This window comes from Cydia strobilella, chromosome 9, assembly GCF_947568885.1.
Source record: "Cydia strobilella chromosome 9, ilCydStro3.1, whole genome shotgun sequence".
NCBI lineage: Eukaryota > Metazoa > Arthropoda > Insecta > Lepidoptera > Tortricidae > Cydia > Cydia strobilella.
Window position 1 is genome coordinate 2189116 of NC_086049.1, and position 10696 is coordinate 2199811.

At 39.2% G+C, this 10696-nt stretch overlaps 1 protein-coding gene across 1 annotated transcript in view; it reads right to left on the bottom strand.

The window, feature by feature from the left end:
* Positions 1-10424, bottom strand: part of LOC134744109 (transcription initiation factor TFIID subunit 1) — a 45475-nt gene extending 35051 nt beyond the window's left edge. Inside the window, exons 1-8 of the mRNA XM_063677802.1 lie at positions 10125-10424; positions 8941-9008; positions 4804-5048; positions 4122-4248; positions 3417-3598; positions 2686-2857; positions 1352-1528; positions 653-777 (exon numbers count right to left, since the gene is read on the bottom strand). Of these exons, the coding sequence (XP_063533872.1) occupies positions 653-777; positions 1352-1528; positions 2686-2857; positions 3417-3598; positions 4122-4248; positions 4804-5048; positions 8941-9008; positions 10125-10344 (1316 nt within the window). The 5' untranslated portion in view covers positions 10345-10424. The remainder of the gene's footprint in view (positions 1-652; positions 778-1351; positions 1529-2685; positions 2858-3416; positions 3599-4121; positions 4249-4803; positions 5049-8940; positions 9009-10124) is intronic.
* Between the last annotated feature and the right edge of the window lie 272 nt (positions 10425-10696).

Consider the following 10696-nt stretch of genomic DNA (forward strand, 5'->3'; position numbering starts at 1 on the left):
CCGCTTCCGATTCGTGCACTGAAATCGCTTAACACTTTTAAGTCCAAATGTCGAGCATACTTGCTGAACCATCAAATTGAGTTTCTATCTTAATAAAGTTTCAAGAATTTTAATTTTCACATTTATGCGTGAGCTAATTTACCCGTTGTGTGTCACTGACGGAAAGAGCAACCCATTTTCTCTGCTGTTTTATGCAAGCCAACGATCCGCAACGTTGAACAAAAAATGTTAAATTATATCTACCTATTGCCTAATTTCAATTTAATTTCAATTTTTTTTTCTGTAATTCTGTAATTAGTGTTTGACGTTTGTGTTGTCACTCGTTTAGTTTTAGTTTAGTTGTAGCTTAGTTTTTAAGTCAGGTACCCACTGAAAATCAGCGTCATGGCTTGCCGTGGCATTATGCTGAGTGGGGATCCTGTTTTAGCATCTAATTTGTGTTTTATGTGTTCTTCATAGTTTTGTCCAATGTTTATGATGTTAAAATAAATGTATTTTCTTTCTTTCTTTCATATTGCCGGTCCTTTGACTGGCGCAAAAAACCGAGGAGCATGACGAGTGGCATTACGAATAGCGCGGCCACACTACGTCTCTGCCTACTTCCCATGCCACTCGTCGAGTATGTGGCCGGGGTATTCGATGGCAAACGTACGTGGTGGGCTTGGTGGGGAGCGGCGCAGGCTGCGGGCGCGGGTGAGAGAACTGTTGAGCCGTCCTGCTCACTGATGTGGGCACCCAGCCTGCTGCGTTGCTCTTGCTGTTCAGCCGTGCTAGCACCTGCAATATAACACATGATCAGTAGATTCTAGAGTAGTATAATGAGCGAATAGAGAAACTAAGCGGGCGTTGGGGGCATGCAGCACTTCAAACTCCAACGTTTGCGATCAGCCTTAGAGCATGCTGCTCAAATCGCGCCACGCTGGACTACTGCCACTGAGGTCGCAGACTTAAACTGCTGCCCTTATTACCAATGGAATTTGAACCTACTGTATAGTATTTATGGGAACGAGTCCTAGAGGTCCCACTGTTAGACCTACCAGCAATCTCCTGTTCAGTTTTGATCTCTTCTGGGCTGTCTTTTCTACTTTAGTGCGAGCACTCATCATTAACACCCAACCTTACATAACGACCCTGCCACTAATGGTACACGATTAAATGTGCTCACCTTATGTTTGATTTCGCTATCCCAGATGAGGAAATCTTACCATTTCAACTGCGATATTATAAGAAAGGAATCCTCAAGAAACCCACTATAAAAAGTCATCAACCTTCTGATGTCCCGTTTTGGTCTCTTACTTTATTTGACATCCAACATTTACATGGCGACCCTGCCAAACTAAAATCAACGCACCTTATGTTTAATCTCGCTGCCATCCCAAATGACATCATCTTCCCACTGCAATTGAGATACCATAAGGAACGAGTCCTCAGGGAACCCACTGTCGAGACTGTCAGCGGCCTCCTCTTCGGTATTGGTCTCTTCTTCTGGCCTCTCCTTTGATTCGTTTTCACGTTCTGGCGATTGAGCCTGGAAGAAGAATAAGCTTTAAGCGCTAAAACGTTAAGAAAGCAGAGTATTTTCTATTGGAATAACTACATAGTACAAACAAAGTCGCTTCCTGCTGTCTGTCTGTCCCTATGTATACTTAGATCTTTAAAACTAGTTTTTTTGAATAGACAGATTGATAGGGAGGAGAAGAGAGGAAGGTTTATATGTATAATACATCAGCATTGCATCCGTGCGAAGCCGGGGCGGTTCGCTAGTTAATTTACAAAATTGCCTGTTTCATTGCTTTGAATATCTGTTGTATATGCAGTTTTGTAACATAAGGCTCGAAAGTAAAAATAAACTATATACTGTTTTTTTTATTCCGTAGACTAAAATGACATTTCATGTGGTACTAAGAAATGTCATGTCTTACACATGAAACGACATTTTAGTCTACGGAATAAAAAAACAGACCTTATATTTTAGAAATAACTAGGCGAATTTGATAAGGAATACGCGGCGTAGCGTCTAGCGGTAGTATATGTAGTTTTACCTCTTATTTTGTCTTGTTTTATGTTTCCGTCCGTATGGGACTATATACAATGACTTAAAAATGGCTTCTTGAGCAGGCGTTCTACGACCACAAGGAGCTTTTTAATTGAGTAATTATTTAAGTTTAACCTTATGGTTTAGAATTGTATGATATTTGTACAGTTACACGCTGCAATGTAACATACTTATTGACATGTAATGTTATATTATAAATAAATTATTATGATTATGTATTTAGCTAAAACCCCGCTCTGTATGACCCTTACCTTAACTTTAAACCGGTAATCAAAGCCTTCCCAGGCACGTTCAACATAATAATATCGTGCCACACTTAACCCGGCCCGAAACCCCAATGTACCATCGGCTGACATCGACATCGGGCGACATATCACGACACCATCCCTAGTAACAAGTGACGTCTCCGTCAAGTGACCGAGTCATGGGTGTTTTCTATGTATTTAAGTATTTATATATTATATATATCGTTGTCTGAGTACCCATAACACAAGCCTCCTTGGGCTTACCGTGGGACTTGGTCAATCTGTGTAAGAATGTCCTATAATATTTATTTATTTATTTTATTTACGTCTCTCTGTTTATTCTTACCTTGCATCACATCACCCGTATTGTCTAAACAGACATACCTTCACTTTAAACCCGTAATCGAAGCCATCTCCCGTCTCAGGCACGTTCAGCATATCGTACCACACTTGGGCCGGACCGAAACGCCAATGCGCGGGCGTGGGGCGTTGAGACTTGTCGCCAGATTGAGCGTTGTTGCTATCGTTGTTTGACTGTTGGTTTTCTTCCATTGGTCTGTAAGAAAATGATACATATAGTGTTTAAACTTACGAAAAGCAAAGCGTGAAAATGGTAAACCCTTTCACCTCCAAAAACGTCCCAATATCAACCCCCATGCATTTCGACAAGGCTCACGATTAAGCGCGTTAAAAAGGATATTGATCTGGGCATTGTAATAACATTTTTAGTTTCTAAGAATGTTTATAGTTTTCTGGCAAATAAGTTTCTTTCCTTCAAGTAGCGCGCTTGACAGATACGCAGACTTGCCAGTTGAATTTATACCTAAATGAACCTACACATGATCTAGTTTTACTTGTGTACATTAATGACTTCCTCATCTTCGCTCGCGTACTGTGGCTCGTAATTTTCAGGCGGTTGAGGCGCCTTCGTTCGTTGAGTTTAAACCTAACTGCACTAATATAAAGTCTACTATCGCCTGTATACCTACGTAGCGTATTCGTTGTCGCTCGCGTATTGCATAGTTCTCAGGTAGATGGGTTTGTTTTCTTCGTGTAGCGCGCAGACTTGGCAGTTGAATTTAAACCCTACAGCATTGAGATAAGGTCTATATTACCTAAGTAGTTTATCCTCATCATCGCTCGCGTACTGAGGTTCATAATTTTCAGGAGGTTGAGCGGGAGTGTCGCTACTAGTGCTTCCGCTACGACGCCGTCGCCTGCGTTTCTTCACGTAGCGCCATATTTGAGGTAGACTTGATAATTTGCCAGGGCCAAAGAGCCTTGAGAAAAGAAGAACCTGGAAAGTGCTTTGAGGATTAGTAACAGCTTAAATTCACAATATATGGGATCAGATCGCGATCCATTTCACCTGTCAAATATGTGGCTTTAAGGATTTAGGACATCTTCACACTGGCAGGCGTGGCTCACTCCGCGATTTCGTCGCGTCACTACAAGTACATGCGGCCCATACCAATTTTGGTGTCTAGCCATAGTAATTGCCGCGCACCGCTACGGAACGGACGCCTGCTCGCCTTTGCGTCACCTTGCGGTCGTATCTGTCGTAATACTCGTAATAGACGCGTTTTATTAGAGAGTGAACCTTCTGTACCTAATACTATTATTTATTCTATGACATTGGATGCAAATCCGCTGTCATATTTCAAACTAAGAAACTGAATACAACTGAAAGGATTTTAAAGGCTCTGCTTTCATTCACCAATACGGTGATATTAAATGTTAATTCAACTTGTTGTGGGACTTCCTACACTTCATACTTATTTTCCTTCACATTTTGATACTTTATCAAAATGTAAACTTACTTTATCAGGTCTGAAGTCTGGGAAGAGTTCTGTAACATCAGTGTTAGCATATTTCGAAGGTAACATTGCAGCCAGCGGTGTCTCCAGTTTCTTATTTTCTGATGTCTGGGTCTTTAACGATCTGTCCCTGTAAAAAAAATATTATTATTATTATTCAGTAAGCAGGCAGGCAGTTTTGTGTTGCCTGTATCCAGTAATCACCATTTCGCGATTTCGGGGCTGGTCCCATAGTAAAAGTTGCTCAGTATAATCCCAAAACCTCCCTGGCAACGGGAATGCACTTATTTTTTGGCCACCGTGTATAAGGTGTATAAGTTATATAACATTCAGGTTGGATCAATTTATAAAAAGGCCATAGAAACATCATATTAATATAAAAAAATATATTTGATGTTACTTCACACAAAACATTATGGGCACATTTTAAAAATATCTCCTTTACTTCTAATTTTTATACGAATTGTTTGTATTTTATACAAATACATATGAGTTTATTTCATTATTATTTTTTACAGTTAATTTGTTCTCAAGGTATAAAATATAAGGATTAGATTGTGTAATGAAGAAGGTGCGGGTACAGCATGCTAGATTTTAACCGTAAATGTTAAATTAAAATGACTTGAGAAATTTAGGAAATCCTCAGCTAATCTGGTCTAGTTATAGGTAACTAACAATAACTTACGGAATAGTTGAAGGCGGAGGCATAAGCCCTCCATCCCCCTCCATGTCACCCTCATATCCATCATCGCCCGCCCTCTGCTCCTCCTGCTGAAAAATCTCTTTGTCCTTCCAATTCTCATTCGCTTCGCTCTGTGGACAATCACTTTTAACATCTACTGACACGGCCGTGTCAATATCCATCTCATCATCTTTAACTTCTGTTTGTGTGTGTATATCCGGTGCTTCCCGATTAGTACTAGTGTCTTCCTAATGTTAACACAAACATATGTTAGAACAATTAAATTTTAGTTTTACGATTAGTGTAGCGATTAGCTGTTTGTTAGTGGCAGAAGATGAGGATGAAATGAATAGTGATAGATATCATGCTGTGATATTGAAGGTGCGATGAAGTAATGAAAGAATGAGAACGTCACCCAGGAGGCCGGGAACAGTAACATGTAAGAAAAAAACCTGTGGTATAGAAGACCGACATATAAAATGTATTGCAGGGAAAACCGTCATAGGACTTGCGGCTAGCTAGATAGACTAGCTTGCGGGTTGCTACACCGAGTAAGGCGCTGTACGTATCGCGCTTACACCGCAACGGCTGCTGAAGTGGTGGAGTATCTACACCAGAAGACCGGCTACACGTTGAGGGTGTTCCAGCTTCGGTCGCGCCACTACGTGCACTTCAACTCTTTTGCGGTGCGCGTGCCGCGACCGCTGCAGGGGACCATCGAGTGCGCCGACTTCTAGCCGAAGGGTGTCGTGTTTCGGAGGTTCCGGGGCAAACTGCCGAATCCGACACAAGACCAGACGTTTCAACGGAGCCATGCCGTTTTATCGCCAAAATAGTGTTTAGTTTTTAAGTTGATGAAATTTATATGTAAGGTGTATGTAATATGGGCCTGAATTAAATTTTAAAATAAATAAATAGAGCATGAACTCTTGTATTTGTATACATATGTCGCTCAGACAAAGTCTGAAAGAAAGAGCTTTGCTTCTTCCGTTCTACCAACCTTTTGTAAGCAGAGTATGTGTATAAACAAAAGAATTCTCTGGAGTTGCAGGCGTACTTAGGCTATGGAGACTGCTTAACATCAGGCGGGCCGTATGCTTGTTTGCCACCGACGTAGTATTTAAAAAAAACAAAAAAAAAAAAAAAAAACAAACAAACAAACCCATCACCAGCAGCCGAGAGCAGCTTTTTGTTACCATACAATTAAAATTACACACTCATTTTAAAACAACACGCTTAAATCAAAATCATTTATTCACAGTATTACAAAATATCACACGTCCAAGTAATATAAAAAAGAAACATGTCATAATATTTTATTTGACATGTTATTTTTTACAGCCTTACATATATATTTTTTTATTAATTAATTTGGGGTTATTATATAGTTGTAACAATATACACTTTTTTGAATGATATATTTGATGTTTATGGTCACGCGCTTTGTATCTCCGTTTCTGTATTTTTAATGGTGGTTAAAAATTAGTTACAGTTGTTTATTTTTAGTAGGTAAGAACTGAGTTCTATTAACAACATTGATAGTTTGGTATGTCCGTATTTGAAACCCTTCTTATGTACCCCTTGTATTTTTACAATAAGATAACACTCCTCGTGCTTAATAATTGTTGGGATTTAATATGCGGAGTATATGTTTACGTGACGCGCCATCTGTCCTCTTTTTAGAATGTGGGGAGGCAGCCTATATTTAAATTCCGGGCTTTATGAACGTTATCCTCCAATTAGGATTTGGGATCTATTTATTATTATTCGGATCCCATTACTTAAACACTAGGAAATTATGTTGTCAACGAGCGCTGTCCAGCGGAGTTGAGTCACACGATGGGCAATTTGCGGCGAACGGAGCGCAAACGCATCGCTGAGTCCGGCATGGCGTTCACCCACAAGGTTTATCACTCCCATAAAGAAATCTTGGGATGATATGTTTACTGGACTCCAAAATGAACCAAGATCTCCATGTGGCAAGTCTTCATCAGCCCACTGACCTGACTGATCTCGGAATAGCCTGTCCGGATTACGTAATCCTTGTGCATCATTGCTAACCAAGATGCGTTGATGGCCTGGAGCATCATAGTCAATCTTCGCTCCTTCAGACACCATCATAATCTCCCTACGCGACACAAAGAAGATAAAGTTTTTCACGCGATGGACATCTAACTCAAAGTCCTCAATGCCGTATCCAGGAGGCATATAATCATTTGAATTTAGTAAAACTGGATTTCCAGGGTCTACAATAGGCTGTTCCACATGGTGGATTCCAGCTCGCTAAGGCTGGTTCCATTCAGCAAAAGGCAACGGGCACTGATTGTAGAAAGCAGTGCGATCAGCATGTGGCGTGCCAGGATTTGCCATTGCTTCAACAATCTGTCCAAGGTTGGAATATAATATACCAAGGATGTTATCCCTGGGGCATCGTGGGCAGTATGTATCGTTTTTGAACTCGAAGCACCCTATCCCATCAAGCAATTTGGCGAGGGGAGAGAACGTAACAATCATCGACTTAACGACATCGCTTTCTTCCAAAGTGAGGCGAGGTCGGTAAAACATCTGATTATCCAGACTGATCGTATTAATCTGAGCATACTTAGCACGCAGAAGGCGGTATTCAAATTGGGCAAGCGTCACTCTGTAAAAGGCATAGGGTGTACATTCAGGTATACGGTTTGGGCGACGACCATACAGTTCGTAGATCTTCTTAAACAACCACTGGGTATAGAACCCCACTGCCCGGGTGGTCACGGGAACTACTACTGCCAACTTTTGAATAGAAAAATTCTCCGCAACCAAACCGAAGTGCCTCTGCAACCAAAATAGAGCTCTTTATCTATTTTATCCTGTATATCAGCGCCCGGTGAGACTAAGGGTTCTCGCGGAACTTATCCTCTCTTAAAGAACCTCTTTTATGAGTGGATGGTGGTTTGAATTTGTATGGTTTAGGCTGGCGCTCTTCAGGCTCAACTTCTAGCCAATTGTCATAATAAGATTGTATAGGAGGAGGACAACGGTCATCTTTCCGGCAGTCATCTCTTCATTGGCAACACATTTGCTTAAATTCCAAAAAACTTGCTAGTTTCTGATGCTAAAAATTGTTATAAAATAAGTAGTTGAAGTTTAACATGTAAAACTACTACTTGTGTTACTTCAGACTAGTTTAAAAATGAGTGTGTATCTTTGACTGTATGGCGGCAGCAAAGGTCTTAATATTTTTTTTTATCTTTACTGCTATGCTACCAAACAAAAAATAGTTATCAATAAATTTTACGACAGACGAAAGTATTAGTAATGAGTATGTTGCAGCTTTGTAAGCACAGCTTTGTTTATTTTTCATCACACTTGCTCGAAAATGATCTTATTTCATGCAGGTGTACTGGGACAGGCCTATATTGTTCCCGCGGGAGTTACGGATATTGCAAAAAAAAGCTATAACTACTCGTGAGTTATAGCTTTCTTTTATTACGTCACTAATTCATAATAATAATTAAAATAAAATAAAAATAAAATAAAAAGCCGTTTTATTCCATAACTACTAATAAAACATTTACAAACACTAATTCATACGAACTATTAAATGAGTTTTACTTTGAAAATACTGACGTTTATAAATTCTTATTTTTTGTTTATGCTTTAAAATGTTTAATTTGATTAATTTAACCCTTAAATGCATGATTTTTTGTATAACTTTTTAATAAATTGAAATAGATGTGTCATGCTGTATAAAAGTAATAAATGTGATTTTGGATAGCTGCATATTGAGCCACGGACCATCAAATATACGATGCATATATACATCATTATGCATTTAAGGGTTAATAGCCGTTTCAAATATTTTTACACAATGTTCAATTGTGGCTGAATGCGTGGGTCTTCGATGCCTAAACTGCCAAAAAATTTGAAAATGGCGGACGAACGTTTGAAATGCCACTATATTTAAGAATGATTTCGTTTAAAATTCTGTTTTTTCTTCGCAAGTGTGATGAAAAACATTGTGTGTAACTGTGGGGGTAAGAATATTGTCTCTCGACTCGAGTCTTTAATTCACTCCAGCCTGCGGCTGTCGTGAATATAATATCGACTCTAGTGCAATATTTCACTAACCCCCCATGTTGCACAAAGACATCTTACTTGAGCATCCTCGGCGACATCATCAATGTCAAAAAAGTCCACGGCAGAAGGGCTTTTAATTGTGTAATCTGAAATCAATAAAACCAAAGATAGATATAACTCCGTAATAGATGGATACAGTCTAAGGAAAAAAACGTGCCTCGAAAATCAAGAAAATTTGATTCTTGTTCAGAGGGCGCTACTAGCTTTGGTTTACTGTCGTATAGATGGCGTTGACGGTTTCGTTTGTTATTTAACAATTTAAACGCATATCAGTGAAAGAACATGGGTCAAAATCATAAAAATAATTAATGCAAATAAAAAAAATCATTTATCCATATTTAAATACATTTTATCGTATTTTTATAAATCTTCATTTTTAGTTTTAAAGTGTGTCGACAGATGGCAGTGAATTTACTGGGGTTACAAAATTTACTATGACAGTACCGCTCTAGTATAAGTTACTCTATGATAAAACTGAAAATATTAAAATTCTGTAATAATAAATATTATAAGCAATACAACATTAAAAGCTGGACTCATATTAACCACTCTGCCAACCTGAGGAGATTGGCACAGGATAGGAAGTTCCGAGATATTGTCGCCGACGTCCAACGAGGACATGGCACAAGAAAAACAGTAATAATAAAAAAAAATTAAGCCTTTTATTTCTGGGTAACAGAGTAAAACAAAATACCTATATAATATTCTGTAACTTAAGCTAAGATTATTCCTTGAAATGAAATGAAATGTATTTATTTGTCAGAATATGGTACATTGATTAATTGTTTTTTTATACCACATCGGTGACATACAAGCATACGGCCCGCCTGATGGTAAGCAGTCACGGTAGCCTATGGACGCCGGCCACACCAGAGATATTAAATGCGCGTTGTTTAGACTTAAAGAAAAATTACCCCAGAACTCTCTTAAACAAAACTCTCCAAAACAATCTAGAAGAGGCCTATACCTAGCCTTCTCCAGATTGTTCCATTTTTTGCGGTCTTGGGCCTCCCAAATCCAGTTGGTTACTTAACTATGTCATCAGCCCAGCGTGCCAGTGGCAGTCTTCTTTTTCTATTTTCATCACAATCAGTAACAAAGTATATTAAAACGGAGGACTCACATTTTAAAATTCAATAATAGTTTAAGACCGTTTGTTAAGTTTCTCGTTGCAACATTCCAAAAAAACTTTAATTACAAACCTTTTTCCTCTTCCTCTTTTACTTTCTCTTCATTTTCCAGCACCTCAGACAGCATAGAGCCAAGCCCCAGCCGACTGAGTGAAGACAACATGCGCTTGGAGTCCCCATCGAGCAATCCATCGTCTTCCAACTGACCCGATTCATCTATGTTGCCAAACAGAAACCCGGTCAAGTCGACGCCACCGCGGTCTTGGTCGGCGGGGTCGTCGCTGTCGCACATGGTTACGTAAACAACAATTTATAACACACTTTAACACATCATTTGTAGATGGAACACGAAAATAGTGGGAAATAAGAAATAACAGTGCCAAACCAAATAAATATATGATTTTATCAGTCAAGCTTCTTTTCACTGAGTCGAGAGTAGAGTGAACTGAAACTGAATCTGAATTGACATTTTGACTTGACGTTTGACGAATGAATGAAAAAACATCGAATGAAATGAATGGTCATGTCATCATCCGTCAGTTTTGATCTACGCTGTTTGAGGCTCAGTTTAAAACACAACTTTTATGAACAAAAAAGAAACATATTTTTTCTTGGCAGCCTCGTATGAATTGGCGGGGGCGCGA